This window comes from Physeter macrocephalus, chromosome 14, assembly GCF_002837175.3.
Source record: "Physeter macrocephalus isolate SW-GA chromosome 14, ASM283717v5, whole genome shotgun sequence".
NCBI classification, from domain to species: Eukaryota; Metazoa; Chordata; class Mammalia; order Artiodactyla; family Physeteridae; genus Physeter; species Physeter macrocephalus.
The window spans coordinates 115,615,089-115,632,017 of NC_041227.1; the positions used below are offsets into that span (position 1 = coordinate 115,615,089).

At 39.4% G+C, this 16,929-nt stretch overlaps 1 protein-coding gene and 1 long non-coding RNA gene across 2 annotated transcripts in view; one reads left to right on the plus strand and one right to left on the minus strand.

Annotated features, from left to right (window-relative positions):
• IKZF3 (IKAROS family zinc finger 3) overlaps nucleotides 1-16,929 on the minus strand; it is an 84,620-nt gene that overhangs the window by 6,222 nt on the left and 61,469 nt on the right. The window contains exons 6-7 of the mRNA XM_007112534.1: nucleotides 14,862-14,978; nucleotides 5,607-5,723 (exon numbers count right to left, since the gene is read on the minus strand). Coding sequence (XP_007112596.1) covers nucleotides 5,607-5,723; nucleotides 14,862-14,978 — 234 coding nt within the window. The remainder of the gene's footprint in view (nucleotides 1-5,606; nucleotides 5,724-14,861; nucleotides 14,979-16,929) is intronic.
• LOC114487755 (uncharacterized) lies at nucleotides 2,195-4,187 on the plus strand. The gene is made up of 3 exons (XR_003683123.2): nucleotides 2,195-2,257; nucleotides 3,115-3,187; nucleotides 3,433-4,187. It is a non-coding gene; the product is annotated as an uncharacterized lncRNA (long non-coding RNA).

Genomic DNA, 16,929 nt, shown 5'->3' on the forward strand with positions numbered 1-16,929 from the left:
CATATATATGGAATCTAAGAAAAAAAAATGCCATGAAGAGATTAGTGGTAGGACGGGAATAAAACACAGACCTACTAGAGCATGGACTTGAGGACATGGGGAGGGGGAAGGGTAAGCTGTGACGAAGTGAGAGAGTGGCAGGGACATATATGCACTACCAAATGTAAATTAGATAGCTAGTGGGAAGCTGCCGCATAGCACAGGGAGATCACCTCTGTGCTTTGTGACCACGAGAGGGGTGGGATAGGAAGGGTGGGAGGGAGGGAGACGCAAGAGGGAAGAGATATGGGAACATATGTATATGTATAACTGATTCACTTTGTTGTAAAGCAGAAACTAACACACCGTTGTAAAACAGTTATACTCCAATAAAGATGTTAAAATAAATAAATAAATAAATAAAAATCAAGGGAAAAAGAGAAATCAAAAAAAGCAGACTGTTAAACTTGCCTTGAGTGCAAAGGAAGAACAGAGAAGAGAGAGAATTCAGGCAAGTATGGGAATGTAGACCACGTGGAGGTTTAGGGGGCAGATGGGAGGGAGGGCATTCCAGACAGTGACCATGGAGAGAAGGATTCCAAAGAAGTGGGAGTAGTTCATTACGGCTGAATTAAAAGACTAGTCGGCTGAAATGATACATTTAGAAAAGATAACTTAGAGACAGATTGTGAAAGACTCAGAACGCCTGGGTGGTTTGGATTTTATTCTGATGGGGAGCCATTGAAAGATTTTTTGAAGAGGAGGAGAAATGATTTGAACATTAGAAAAATAACAATTCTGAGGTTACAGTCATCGTGATGGGGTAATGTGAAATACTGGGGTTTTCTTTAAGCCTTTAAGAGTCTTCAAGTCACTTAACTGTACCTGCTGATGCCTTCATACAATTTCCCAAGTGTATCATCGATTACTCGTACTCCAAGCACATATCCTCCCCCCAAAAAAGGGCAGGTAAGTAGGGTAAATGGAATATCTGATGATGATGATGATGGCTCTGATCTCAATCTAAATGAGACTGAAGTGGCTAACACCTCTTCCAGGAGGAGGAAGGCAGAGGGTAGGAAGCCACAGAACGAGAAGCAGGAAGGAGGAGAGAGAACAGAGAGACCCATGGGGGTGGCAGTGAGGAAAACTGAGCTGGAAACCACGTTTTGTTGCTGCAGAAGCCTTTGTCCTCTGTGAGTCACCGTGAAGTGCTATTTGGTTGTCATCTGCCCTGATGGAGTCACTACAGATCTCTTCTCAAGAAAACACACCCTTAAGAGAGAATGACTACCCTTCGTCAAGGCTTTTTCTTCCACCAGCTTTCAATGACTAGACCCTTCCCTTTCCAAAGCTCCTGTGTAGCACACATGACATGCACTGCTCTGGGTGACTTTCTGGGGGAGGAAGGCCTTGGACTGCAGCACTTTATAGACCCAGGCTCTGGCCCTGCTCTGTCACCTACTAGCTGCATCTCTCCATCTTTCCCTTCCCCCTTCCCTCCTTAGTAAAAGAACTTAACTGGGTGGTTCCTAATATCCCTTCAAGCTCAAAAACGTTATGACTTTTGATGCTTATAGGATTAGGGATTTTGGCCCTTTGGGAAGGGATGGGAGAAGATACTTTTTGCTTTTAGAAACAGGTATTAAAACTGCTTCCTGTTGCTCTGTTAACCAAAGCAGACCATTTCTCATTAGTTACTTCACAGGGAGAACTGACAGTGTTTGCTGAAGTGTCAAAACCTCACAACGTGTTTACGGGGGGTGGGGGGGTGGGGAGGTGGGGGGGTGAGTGAGATCTTTTTTCATGTTCTTTTCAACATGAAAACTTCCTTTAATAAAATAATACATGAAATTTTAAAAAATAGGGAGATGCTATGGTAACCACTTTGGTCTGAATAACACATCTGTTTTTGGAGAAAGAATGAAAATCAGAGAAAGAAATATGCAGAAATGTAGTCATTTTCCTCCTCCCTTCAGGAGAGAAATCTGGCCTCTATTTTGAGCCAAGTATTTGAAGATGGCCTAGTTAGAAGCATAGTCAAGCAAGTTTGTAACAGGAGAATAAGATTCAGAAAAAAGACAATCCCTAAAGGGCTTAGGTGCTGAAAGCAAGGTCTTCTTGTCCTTTGGAAAGAACAACTAAAAAGAATTATTTTGATGACGTAAAGATGCTGATTTCTAATGAATGTGTGTCAATTTATTTCCTATTTTATAGAAAGTGATTCAAAATTTCTTGGAGAACTAGGAAAGAAGTGATTTCATTTTCTCCTACTTGGGTAATTTAATTTTACTCTTACGCTTCAGTAGAGGCATGTTTTTGTGTTTCTAAATGCATTTAGACTTAATCCAATCCATCCCTCTTCTAATGGATGAAAAATGCTATCTACTGGTAATTATCTCAAGCCTGTTAGGAAAGTAACAGGCTGACCTGATGGTATAATTTCACCTTTACCCTCATAGTTCAAGAGGTCAGGGAAGCCAAGCTGTGCAACTGTCAACAAGGATTAAAGGGAGTGACTCATTCTTCCTTCACACTTTACCCATTGCCATTTCCCTGGCAGCTGAATCTTTTCAGAAAATGATGCCTTGGAGAGGAAATATAGGCGAGAGAAGAGAAGGAGGGAAGACATTAGCCCCATATGTTTTATATCACTTCATCCCATATACTGCACAGTGTCATAATGTTCCTTTATTTTGCCCTTGATATTACTATTTTCTATCAAAATGTGGATTCAGTTAAATGATTGAAGGGGTTTCTTTTATTTTTAAAAAAATCTCTTAAGGTTCAGGGAATACGCTAGAGGATTAGAACAGTACTCAGGAACAAGAATATCACGTATATGGCAGGAGCTCTGTAACCATTTGCATGATAAATGAATGGATGAAAGAGCAAATGAATAAGTAGTAATGTACTAAGTAAAATATATAAATGTTGAACTAATGCAGCTGTTTTATAGATTCTCAGATTAAATGACATCTTCCCCCCCAAAAACCTAAATTATATACTATGGTTTATAACATAACATACCATATCTGTACAACCTTGAGAAAAAAGTTATCTGAAGTTATACATATGGGTTTATAAACAAAAAGTGGTACTCATTATTGCTGCCTTTTATAATTCATCTTGCAGACTTACAGAATGGTAGAGCTGCGAGGGACCTTCTCCATCACTTCATCACCTGTTCAGTCTACTCATTTCACAGGTGAGTAAACAGAGGCCCAGAAAGGTTACATGATTTGTCTAAACATATACAGTTAAGAAATGACTGAACTGGAATCACAACCTCAGTCTTTTGGCTTCTAATCCAGTGCTCTTCCTACTGCACTTTACCACAATTTATATATTAAAAAAAAATTCCCCCAGCTATTCAGGGCCCCGAAGTCCTGAAGTTGCTACCTCAGCTCAATTCAAGAGCTAACTCTACTGGGTTTCCTGATTTCATCTCAGAGAGAACATGATGGTTCAGAAGATGACAGAAATCAGTACCTACAAGATCAGCACCTCTCCTGAGTCTGGAAATGGAAGAGTGAAAACACCCTGGTCACAATGGTAATAAACAAATGGAATGGATCCCTTATGCAATAAGCAAAATGGCACGGACTTGGACATGTGAAACATGTGTTTTTAAACCCATGAAGATACCAAAGCAACTTTTATCTTATTAAGTAGGGCTTTAGCTCAAGGACAGGTTTAGGGCAACTATGTGAACTAAGTACCTTCTCTCATATTTTAGTTCTCTTAGACCAACATGCATTGACCATAACTGGATTGAAATTAAGTCACTTTACATTTTTTTTCTTTCCCATTTTTCCCCATGTTCCTCCCCACCCATATCAGCTGCAGCCATTTCTACAGTCAAAACATCCTCCAAATTAAATTATACTCATGGCATAGAATAACAATCCAAGCTTCCTTTTGTATGCCAGCCAGAACCTCTTCACATAAGTACAGCTCAAAAGAGGTATGAGCAATGTTTTAAGATAATGTCGTGGAATCACAATTGGTCCACTGTGCCTAAACCCCAAATGGAAGTCACTACACACCCCCTGACATTTCTCACCAAGGAGAGGGAAGATGGGAAAGAGGAGAGGGTCTCTCTGAAATGAAATTCACCAACTTTAGTCTGACACAGTTTATTCTTAAAGTGACTAAAAGAATACAATAACTTCTCAGTCAAACAACATAAAATAAATAAGTATAAATACCAAGTTAGGAGGACAGGAATAAAGATGCAGACGTAGAGAATGGACTTGAGGACATGGGGAGGGGGAAGGGTAAGCTGGGATGAAGTGAGAGAGTGGCATGGACTTATATATACTACCAAATGTAAAATAGATAGCTAGTGGGAAGCAGCCGCATAGCACAGGGAGATCAGCTCCGTGCTTTGTGACCACCCAGAGGGGTGGGATAGGGAGGGTGGGAGGGAGACGCAAGAGGGAGGAGATATGGGGATATATGTATATGTATAGCTGATTCACTTTGTTATAAAGCGGAAACTAACACACCATTGTAAAGCAATTATACTCTAACAAAGATGTTAAAAAAAAAAAAAAAACCAAGCTAGGTAGCTTTGAAATATATGGGTTCTTTCAATATATCTCTATAATTCACATAAAATTAAAAAACTAGTTAGACCAGAATTTTAAAATTACCTAGACCAGAATAAAATTTAACCAGATTTAAAAACCAGGCAGGCACTTGATATCTGTAAATGCTATTGAAAAGAATAAACACAAAAGGACTGAAGTAAGAAATCAATAGCAGCAGCAAGTAGCTTTGGAAAAACAGACTGACAGGTTTCTAAAATATTATTGGTGTTGAGGGAGGTCTATTTTCGTGTGATAACTATTTTTGTTCAATATCACCGACTTTCAATTTATAGCAAAACCAATACATTCAATTCAGCTGCCTACTTCACAAATACAATCTATTTTAAATATCATAGTCACATTTATGTAAACATCTGGGAGAATTCAACACAATATTTCTGCCATTTGGCAGTCCTAACAGTTTAATGGACGTAATTACTTCTTAGCCATCTCATTCTTGCTGTATTTTTTGACAATGTGAAAACCAATGGTATAAAAATTAACTCCAGTAAGACAAATGATTAAATCAAACCTTGTTATTTATATCTATGTATTCCCAACCACTTTCTCTTAAAACCAATTCTCAATCAAATTCAAGAAAATATGGCAATACAGTTCAGAGCATGAAAAAAATTTGAGCATGATAAGGGAAACAAGTTGTAAAGCATAGTTGCAAAAGATTACAAAAATGCTATCTTGAACATCTTACTGGTATCAATTGCACAAACTTTCTCATGGAACATATGTCATTCGGAATAAAGAGGAAGGAACAGCATTTTTAACACCAACTTCATTTAAGAAATTGGATACCAAATAATCCCATCTTCAGTAGTTAAGATTCTTTAGTTAAAATATTTTATCATTTGCTCTAGTTACCAAAATGAATCCTGAAGAATAAAAGTTGTACAATGGAAAATCAATTACCTTATTTTAACAGAGATTAAACTAGGAAGGGGCTGTGTAGTAAGCATCCTATGTTATCTGATTCAAACTATCTGCTAACAACAGCAGGAAAAAGGGTTGTATTCTTACCAATGAATTTCTGAGGCATTGAGCTTTTTCGCTTTGCCACATTGCTTGCTAATCTGTCCAGAACGAGAGCTCTTTCACTTCCCATCTCTGCTTTGATGTGTCTTGCCTCCGCACTTGCTGGTTTGGAAAAATGAAAAAAGAAGAGGGAAAAGAACACGTTGATAAATGGAAAGAAAAAGAAATAAACTGGAAGGGAAAGTGTCAGAGGTCTGATGTAAACTCTGTTGTTACCTGTTATTACTGCTCAGATTCTTGACTGGGGTACCTGCTGTTGTCAGTGAAGCCAACACCAGGGCACATTCAAATCTTGCAGTCTTATGCCGACATGGGAAAGCCCGACCCATCCCCAACCAGTACCTTCATTAGCAAGAGGAAGTATTAAATAAACAGCCTGGACGTGGTTGGTTGCAAAAAGATAGATGGAGATCTTCTAACCCCCATCAGCCTTCTTTCTGATTCTGAGTAACTGCATGTGACACCTGCAGACTGATATAATTCTTCTTAACAACTTTGAAAAAAAAAAAGGATGGTGCCCCAGATTTACTGCTATGTTTATGTTAACAGCACTTTTGAAAATAGATACACTTACCCAGACAGCAAGAAATCTACTCAGTGATTTGTGTATTGAAATTCTGAGTGGTTTTTTCTTTTTCTTTTTCTTTTTTTTCCAGCATGCTCCTTTCAGTTCCTGTCTTTTAAATTATATTTTACTGGTCTCTGCATTATCTGTTTCATATGCTCTTCACATTTCAAAACTGTCTCAGTTAAAATTTCCCTGAGCGACACTTCTGTCTTGAAATTAAAGAACAATTTGTATAATGCATCTTTATTATATTTCTAATGAAAAATGTGAATAAAAACTGCCTAAGAATATGGTCCAATTGTCAATCCACAAATAGACCTTTAAGTGGTATAGGTCTGTTGTTCTCAGACCTGCCTGAACATTAGAATCACCTGAAGAGCATAGAAGACACACATGCCCAGGCCCCGCTTCACATCAATTAAATCAGGATCTCTGGTGTAGGGGCCTAGGCAACAGCATTTTTAAAGCTCTCCAGATGATTTTTACGATGCAGCAAGAATTGAGAACCACTAGAAGAATATATAAATAGTGCCAACATCGAATCAACTAAATAGTAAATTGGGATAAATATAGTACAATTTAGCCTGGTACAGCAGGCAATACCCAATAAGAGTTTATGTCTGAAGTTCAGAGATACCAGCTGCTCTAAATACAAGGCTTTAAATGTTAACACATGATGCTAGCCAAAGCTAGGGATCAGTAAACTTTTTCTGTAAAGGGTCAGATAGATAGTAAGTATTTTAAACTTTGTGGGACATATACAGTCTTTGTTCCATATTCTTTGGTTCTTCCTTGACCTTTAAAAATGTAAAAACCCCTGTGCACAAATAGGCCGCTGGCTACATTTGGCCTGAGGGTCATAATTTTGCTCACCCCTGCCCTAAGCAAACATGTTGTGCTGCTACAAACATTTCCCTCTGTTTTATCATAAGCATTTTACGGTGTCCAAGCTAAAATGAAGTATCTGTACATTCCTCATGTCTCTAAGGAAGAAGAAATTGAAATCAGCTTAAGTGACTAGAGTAAAAAGCAAATGATGATTTTTACAGAATGGATTTTTTTCCCCCTAAATACATACACAGATTTAGGAATTGTCAGTGCTCATTCTGTAGCTGAAGAGTTTGCTGTGTGAAGAGATTCTAATATACAGAAATAATGTCACAAGTTCCATGGTCTCTCAGATATTCAGTATCGTAAATGGACATGCCCAGAGAGAAGAAAACTGGCCATCTCTGCAGTAAACGAAAGACAAAGAAAGACCTCGAGGAAGGGACTTCCCTGGTGGCACACTGGTTAAGAATCCACCTGCCAATGCAGGGGACACGGGTTCAATCCCTGGTCCAGGAAAATCCCACATGCTGCGGAGCAACTAAGCCCGTGCGCCACAACTACTGAACCTGCGCTCTAGAGCCTGCGAGTCACAACTACTGAGCCCACGTGCCTAGAGCCCGTACTCTGCAACAAGAGAAGCCCGCGCACTGCAACGAAGAGTAGCCCCCACTCGCCACAACTAGAGAAAGCTCATGAGCAGCAACGAAGACCCAATGCAGCCATAAATAAATAAATAAATAGATAGATAGATAGATAGACAGATAGATAGATAGAAAGAAAGACCTCAAGGGCAAGACTATCAAGTATGGCCAGGGTGAGAGACCAAAGCCAAATCAGAAAGAGAGAATTCAAAGTATTAAATATTTTTCATTTTATTATTGGCATGGTTTTGGTTCTGTTTTTTTAACAGTCCTTGCCAGTCATTACACAATAAATTATAAAGCTCAGGGTTTTAAAAATTCAAGAATAATGGCTCCAAAAATGAATAAGAGAAGAGAATGATGACAATGACCATATTTACTAGACTTTGTGAGTTTCTTATCAAAAATAATTCTATGCTCTAAAGAAATAAATCCCAGCCTCCAGTTTAAGCTATAACGACACTATTTGCGTAAATGAAAACAGTAAGGTCCGAATAAGGGAACTGGGCAGCTTTGGGACTAGTGGTAAAGCACTGCGACTGTAGCTGACCGATCGTTGTAAATAACGGGCACTTTAGTGACAGAACACTGCTGTTGAGTGAAGTGGGTTAAATTCTGTCCAGCACAGGGATAGGTTTAAATGACCAAACAGGAAACTATTATACATATTATTTCCTTTCACACAAACCACCACCAGATGTGGCACTACCCAGAGCCCCAAGAGCAGAGAGATGAAAGACAAAGGCCTGGGATTTGAAATAAGTTCCTGAGGCTGTTAGAAGGAGGCTTTTTCTTAGAAGCATCAGAGAGGCAGCTAAGTTTGTGCTTTGACCAGGAACATTCATTCTGGTTCCAGCAACTTCGAGAGGATTAAAGCCAGGTAAGGTCCTCCCCCACCCCCATGCCTGCCCCATGTATTTATTATCAAAAAAGATTTATAGTGAAACAAGAATGAAAAACAGTACTTTGGGAATTTTTAACTTTATCCCCATTTTACCACTACTCTTATTTAGTCTTTTAGTTACTCCTCTAATGGCCCCATCATTACCCAGAGATCTGTTTGTCAGTCCCAGTACTTAGCGCAAGCGTTATGCTGCCAGTTTAGTTTTCCCATTTGGCTCTCAGCATCTCCCTACATTTTACCAAAGCCACCATCAATTACCACAAGCATCTTTCTGAGGACACACACTCTATATACTCTATATTTGGAAGGAGGCTAAAGCGGGGATACACTGACCTAAATAACATAATTGGGGCATGTCACTAAACGGCAACCTTCAGAGATAACATCATCTTTTATCCCTGGTTACTCACCAAGCTTGTCATGACAGTCATTTCTAGGTAAATCTTACTTTGGAAATCAGTGACCAAATGCCTGACATTTAAAAAGATAAAATTCTGGAGTGATTACGGAGAGACTGATAATTTGAGGCAAGGGTGGAGACTTCCCATATTCCACAACTCTGGATGGATTGAAAGGAATCCTCTGAAACTACTAATCTAGAGGGCTGCCATCTACCCACACCCACCCGCAGGGTCTTTCACTCAAAATATCAGCTCCAAGATCCCAATCCTCATTGTACATGTGAACACATTCTAGAGATTAAGTTCATCTTTACTGAGTTAACTGTGTTTTCTAATTGGCAAGTTAGGCAAAGGCTAAAGTTTCAACTGACTATGGTATACTCTCATTTTCTTTCCCAAACTCTCAGTCTTGTGCCTTGCAGTTGTTGGACAGCTGCTGTACTAAACGAACACCCTTTAAAACACAAAGAAATGCTTTGGAGTCAAGCCAATCTCTTTGGGATTACAAGGAGTTTAGGCAGTACACTGAAAGGGGGAAAAGAAAAAAGAGGACTTGGCGTTTGGTCCTCTGCTTCAACTTTAAGACCCAACTGTATTTATACAAATAGTCTAGACTTGTTATCTTGCCACATCACATCTCAGAATGTAAATGGAGGGAAACCAGTTTGGCAAGATAGTAAGGGAACAAGATAATAGGTTTAAATGATGAAATAGGAAATCCGTTCCTGGGTGGTGTTTGGCCGTTTAGTGTTGCAAGGGGTGGGTGTGGGGAATATGGGACGGTGGCAAGGGACAATTTGCACACTTGGTTCATGAGTGAGCACAGTGGGAGTAGGACTATAATTCGGGGTCAATTCCCCTTCATGTTACTTGCCTACTAGTATATAGTGGATATACCCATTTTCATTAGCAAAATGATTTTAATGACATGTTGAAAAAATAAATAATAAAACTCATACGAAGTCAAAATTACAGAATAGGTTACCACCTTTAATCTCTGCAAAAATGTTAATGGTTTGTCTGGGTTTTAGTTAACTGTTTGCATGATGCCATTTCTATTTCAAAGTGATTGCAGATTTAACTATATAATTCGTTGTGTTTTTGTTTTTGTTCAAAATCCTTCATTAGATCTTGAAGTGTTAAATGGATCTCAAATAAGAGGCATTTCTTCCTGTCTCTTCTATGGTGTGGCCAGCCAGTAACTGATGGAGAGTGGAAGAAAGGGGTGTTATTATGCAATAAGAATTGTCTAACAAGAGACTGCTATCAAAGAGCAAGGCAGGTTCTAACAAAAAAGTTACATAAAACTGTTGCCATTTTGAGCAAGTAGATGCATACTACTTGTTGAGTTAGTATTGATTTTCTAATAATCTGTTGGGAAAACAGACGTTTAAAACATTTTAAGCTTTTTCTTTGGACTGTTATTTGGTAAAAATAGAAATTTATTCTGAAACTCTCATGCTTGTATTATCTCAACCGCAACAATGAGAATGAAGATAAAAGGTTTTGACTCTTAGATTCATAAATAAATATAATTATTCAATTAGTTTAAAAATCTTGTTATTACTAGAACTCATTGTCATACAAAAATATGTCCCACTCCAAGTATTCATAATTTGTGTGAAATGAGGCTAAATGAATCTCTATACCAGCTGTTAGTCCCTTTCTGGAATAAGGTTCAAGCTAATGAGAAAATGAAATCTGTGGTCGTCTATATTCATTCTTCTTTTTATATATACTCCATTAAGACAGAATTAGAGTATCTTGATGATGTCTGGTATAAAAATTTGGACTGAAGTAACACTATCACATGTATCTCTATTAGACCTTTATATTAACAGATCAAGTACCCGGTCCCTTGTTGGACTGTGAATACTTTAAGGGAAGGGGCTTAACCTTCACTCATCTTTATAAACAGCTCTGACACACAGCCTGGCACATGAGAACCCATCGCATGCCATCTGAACAAAAGAAAATGATTAGCAAGGCCGGAAGTCCTGTTGCTCAGCACGACCTTCTTTTGCAGACTGGTCTCCAGTCCAAGGCCTTTTCATTTGTTCTGCTTCCATAAAGGCCTGCTTCCTGACTGGGGCAGGTTTGTCCCAAGGCTTGGCTCTCACTCTAGGCTGCACTTCAATTTACAATAAGCCCTTGATGAATAAGTGCCACATCCACAGTGCGGCATCATCACTTTAAAAGCTAGGGATGGGGCTTCCCTGGTGGCGCAGTGGTTAAGAATCTGCCTGCCAATGCAGGGGACACGTGTTCGAGCCCTGGTCCGGGAAGATTCCACATGCCGCGGAGCAACTAAGCCCGTGCGCCGCAACTACTGAGCCTGCGCTCTAGAGCCCTTGAGCCACAACTACTAAGCCCACATGCCACAACTACTGAAGCCCGCATGCCTAGAGCCCGTGCTCAGCAACAAGAGAAGCCACCGCAGTGAGAAGCCCACACACCGCAACGGAGAGTGGTCCCCACTCGCTGCAACTAGAGAAAGCCCGGGCACAGCAACGAAGACCCAATGCAGCCAAAAATAAATAAATAAAATAAAAGCTAGGGAGGTACCACTGGTGACACTATATTGGTCAGGCTCAAAATGGAACACTATGTCCAGACTGGGACTCCCAATTTTAAGAAGGAAACAGAAATGGAAACCACGTAGGGAGCTGTGGCAATAATTAAAGGATTGGCTTGTGTTTGAGTAAACATTCTTTATATTTTGGATTTCAGGAAAAATCATGAGAACTATTTGAAATATCAACGATAGACAGGACATGCAGTATTTATTATATTTGATTAAGCTGTGACTTTATACATTTTCTAACCTGAAGCCACCATAACGACATATTTGTTTTTTAAAAAAATCAAGAGTTGCTGACTTAGTTAACCCTTTATTTTTTTGCTGAGACTTAAAGTGTGTTGCATGGATCCATCAAACCAGCCTATAAAATGCAAATTAACTCAACCTCCGTATTTCAGTATTTCCTGAATCACCTTATACCACTGAAGATAGTGAAAACATTTCTTTTGATACTTTTCTAATATGAAATTCCTAAAAAAGGTCATGGGGATGGGAAGTAAGGTGGTAACCTTACTTCAAAATCAGTAATTTTGAACTTACTGTTCATAGAGGATATTTTACTCAATTTTTTCCTCTGCTTCCAGGACAATCAAGACATATACGTATGTGCCTATTAGTATGTGTGTTACTCTACTTTTGCTAACTAGATAATACATAACCTTTAAAATATATATAGCTAATTAAGCCATTTTTCCAAAAGTGGGAAAAATACCAAACGTCCATTAACTGATAAATGGATAGATAAAATGCAATGAATCCATATAATGGAATATTATTCAGCCATAAAAAGGAATGAAGTACTACCACGTGGATGAACCCTGAAAACATTATGCTGAGTGAAAGAAGGCAGACATAAAAGGCTACACATTATATGATTCTATTCATGTGACATGTTCAGAATAGGCAAATCCACAGAGACAGAAAGTAGATTAATGTTTGCGGGGGGCTGGAGAGAGGGGGAACAGGAGTGACTGCTAATAGGTACAGGGCTTCTTTTGGGAGTGACAAAAATGTTATGAAATTAGAGTGGTGATGGTTGTATAACTTTGTGAATATGTTAAAAACTACTGAATTGTACACTTTAAAAGGGTGAGTTTAATGGTATGTGAATTATGTCCCAATATGTCTTTGAAAATAAAAAAAATAGCTAATCATGAAAACAACAAAAGTTCTAGTGATTTTTAAGTAAGTCACTGAATTTTTTTTTTTTTGTGGTACGCGGGCCTTCCTCTGTTGTGGCCTCTCCCGTTGCGGAGCACAGGCTCTGGACGCGCAGGCTCAGCGGCCATGGCTCACAGGCCCAGCCGCTCCGCGGCATGTGGGATCTTCCCATACCAGGGCGCGAACCCGGTTCCCCTGCATCGGCAGGCGGACGCGCAACCACTGCGCCACCAGGGAAGCCCCATCACTATGAGTCTCAATATCCTCACCTCTAAAATGAACAGGTGATAGGGAGGGTGGGAGGGAGACGCAAGAGGGAGGGGATATGGGGACATATGTATACATACAGCTGATTCACTTTGTTTACAGCAGAAATTAACACAACATAGTAAAGCAATTATACTCCAATAAAGATGTAAAAAATTAAATAAAATAAAATGAACAGGTGGGATTAATTGCTCTCATTAATCCTTCTTGCTTTAAATATCAATTATTCTATTTGGAACATAATAGGTTTTCATAACTTGAGAATTTCTCACAGTAAGAGCTTTGTCTATTGTCTGAAATATGGAACTTCAAGTAAAGATGCCCAGGTACTGCCTGACTAACCTTAAGCATGTTGCTTTAAGACGTCAAAACCCAAGTTTTAGGTGCCTTTTTTTTTTTTTTAAGAGTAAACATTTCTTTTTAGAAATAAGGAGGAAATCCAGCTCCTTGATAAAACTAAAGATGCCATCAGGATAAAAAGCAGAAGCAGTGCAAACCAACAGAAGTCAGTTGGCCAGCTCCTAACACCATAAAATAGGCTTTATCTAAAACAAAAGTTTCCTCTTACTCAAAACGGGTACAGTTAAACTACTCATGATTTGCACTCCATTTTTCCTGAGTTTCACATTATTTCTGTCACTTTTTTGTAATCTTTCTGTTTTAGAATGTTCAAACTACTCAATTGCAACTACTGCTGTCAAACACCAAATCCCACGAGGATTTATACCTACTCTAAATAAGCAACTGGTTCAAGTAAACAAAAATATCAGACAATCCAAGCTGCAGAACCAGGCTGATGGTCAACTATATGGGTCAAAGGACAACTGCAGAGATGTGACACAAAAAAGTTTCAGGTTATTTCAACTCAAGAATGAAAGGAAATAAAAACACAACTGATACATGGAAAGACATCCAGTGTTTCAACCAATTGTCACTAGGCATGTAATTCAAAACACTGAATAAAATATGAAATTCCCAGAACCAAATATAAGCATCACAATAAATCATATGAGTTGACAAGTACATGATCTGGGGGCCTTGTGCAAAGAAAATCCTTTTGGTTTTAATGGACTGTGCCCTAGCCACCCCTCACACTGCCTCTACCCTCAATCTTTACCATTTCAGTTAATGGCAACTGCATTCTTCATCACATCCCACATCAATCTGTTAAGAAATCCTGTTGGTTCTATCTTTAAACTACACTGTATAGAGTTAAAACACTTTGTACCACCTCTACCATTACCAAGACACAATTTTTTTCTTGCTTGAATTATTTCAATGGCCTTCTAACTGGACTCCCCAATTTCTAATCTTGTCCCAAATACAACCTATTCTCAGTAGCAAGTAGAGTGATTTTTTTTTTCAAATGAGAAGTCCAATCATGTCACCTCTCTGTTCAAAATCCTCTGAAGATTTTTAATTTCACTCAGAGAAAAATCCAAGTCTTTACAATGGCCTACAAGGCCTGATAAGATCTGGTTTCCTATTTCCTCTCTGGCCTCCTGTCCCATTACTCACTCTGTTCCAGCCACAAAGGGCTATCTCTACTTCTTCAACTTCAAGCCCCAGGTCCTTTGCACTTGCTATTTCCAAGTTATCTGCAGGGCTCTCTCCTTATGCTTTTAAGTCTGTTAAAATGTCAGCTCTTTGATGTTTTTCCGTATTTACCGTCAGCCCCCAGTACCTGCTTTATTTTTCTCAATAGCAATTACTACCTTCTATTGTGTAAGGTACTTATTCTCTTTGTTTCTAGTCTGTCTTTCCCTATGAAAATATAAACTCCAGGAGGGCAGGATTTTTTGTATTTTTGTCTACTATTGTATCCTACCACCTAGAACAGCAGATGCTCACTAAATATGTGCAGAACGGGTGTTGCATGAACTCACCAGTCTCAGCCAGGTCAGTGCTCTGAAGAAACGTACGGCAGCGTTCCTTGTGTTCCTCAAGGGAACTTCTCTGCTTGTAACTCCTTCCGCAAAACTCACATTTATAGGGTTTCTCAACTATAAGGAGAGCACAAGGGGTACTCAGTGACCCTCAGGGGTTATAGAACAAATGGTGTATTGGGGCCCTGTGAAAACTGTCCACTAAGAATGAGACTGCTGAGAGAAGCCAGAGTATTTGGATACTTGTGCACTTACAATTACTTTTAAATTTAGTAAACTGAAATAAGGTTATGGCCTACGATTGACTATCATGTTAGAGTATTCTTTGAAAGGATAGTGTCCTTTCACAAATGAAAGGATTTGGATTTAATGACTATCATGGAGCATAGTGTTTTGGCTCCCGATCCAATCTTGTTTCTTCAGGAAAAAAATAAAAATAGGAACTTTTTATTTTTCAAGGAGGTTAGTGTGGTTTAAGAATGAAGTAGGGGGCTTCCCTGGTGGCGCAGTGGTTGCGCGTCCGCCTGCCGATGCAGGGGAACCGGGTTCGCGCCCCGGTCTGGGAGGATCCCACATGCCGCGGAGCGGCTGGGCCCGTGAGCCGTCAGCTGGCTGTAAGTAAAGAATGCTGCAGTTTGTGGGAGTTGCTATTCAGTCTTTTTAGAGCATTGACACATTTCAATAAATGTAGCTTGTCCTTGCTCAATGGCTATAGCAAAGTCTGGGCTCAATCAATAAAAACTGACCTATCCAACTGAGGATAGTTTTTGTTTTCTTTTTTAAAATTTATTTATTTTATTTATTTGTTTTTGGCTGTGTTGCGTCTTCGTTGCTGCTCACGGGCTTCCTCTAATTGTGGCTAGCGGGGGCTACTCTTCGTTGCGGTGCGCGGGCTTCTCATTGTGGTGGCTTCTCTTGTTGCGGAGCACGGGCTCTAGGCACGCGGGCTTCAGCAGTTGCAGCACGTGGGCTCAGCAGTTGTGGCTCGCGGACTCTAGGGCGCAGGCTCAGTAGTTGTGGCGCATGGGCTTAGTTGCTCCGCGGCATGTGGGATCTTCCCGGACCAGGGCTCGAACCCGTGTCCCCTGCATTGGCAGGCGGATTCTCAACCACTGTTCCACCAGGGAATCCCCTGAGGATAGTTTTGAATAATAGAAATAAGAAGGAATTGCAAAAATGACTTCATCTTAACTTCTAAGATAAAGCAAAACTTTCCTCAAAAGTTCATCCATACAATTCAGGCCACCTTTAACCTCCTAACTCCTCCAAATGAGTTACTTTTTAAATCATGTAAGTAATAACTTCAATTCTGTGTGCGGGGCTAGCCTTTCTGACTTGTCGATGAAATGTACCCCATGAATTTTTCAGAGTTTTAGGGACTGAGATTTTTTTATTTTCTAATCCTCTTGCTCGGTTTAAAACAGAGCCTTTGGGACTTAAAGCACTAAAAGATCCTTATGGAATCCCAAGTTAAAATAAATGCAGCTCTGTTAGGGCTAAGAATGTTAAGTTTCTGCATAAATTGGGGTCCTCTAGAATCTGTCTTAAAAATGACTATTATTGTTGGATCTTACTTGGAAAAAGCAACAGAAAAGAACTACTCTAATTTTTTGGACCAAACTCAGTCATAATTCATTACTTTGAACAATGAGCTGTAAAAGAAACCCTTCTTTTGCCATTTATGATCTCTCATGGTGGGTTTCGTTGGGGCTGATTTGTTTAATCCTTAGTCTCTGAATTGTGACCAGTTGCGGGTTTGGGGCTGGGTTTTAGTCAAAGCAGAAATGTGGATTGACATAAAAACAAAGCTTTTTTTTCTTCAATTAAAATTTTGTCAGATAACATCAAGAACATGAGGTCCCAAATTTGAAAATAAACTCAGTTTTATTTTTCTAGGAGGGAAATTCTAAATGTTGAAAAAAATGTATCTTCTGTGGTTAAAATAAGGAGCGAAAACATCAAGACAGAACATAGCTTTTTATGCATTCTTACTGCTGCTCATCTTTTAGAGATTAAAAATAAATACACTGGGCTTCCCTGGTGGCGCAGTGGTTGAGAGTCCGCCTGC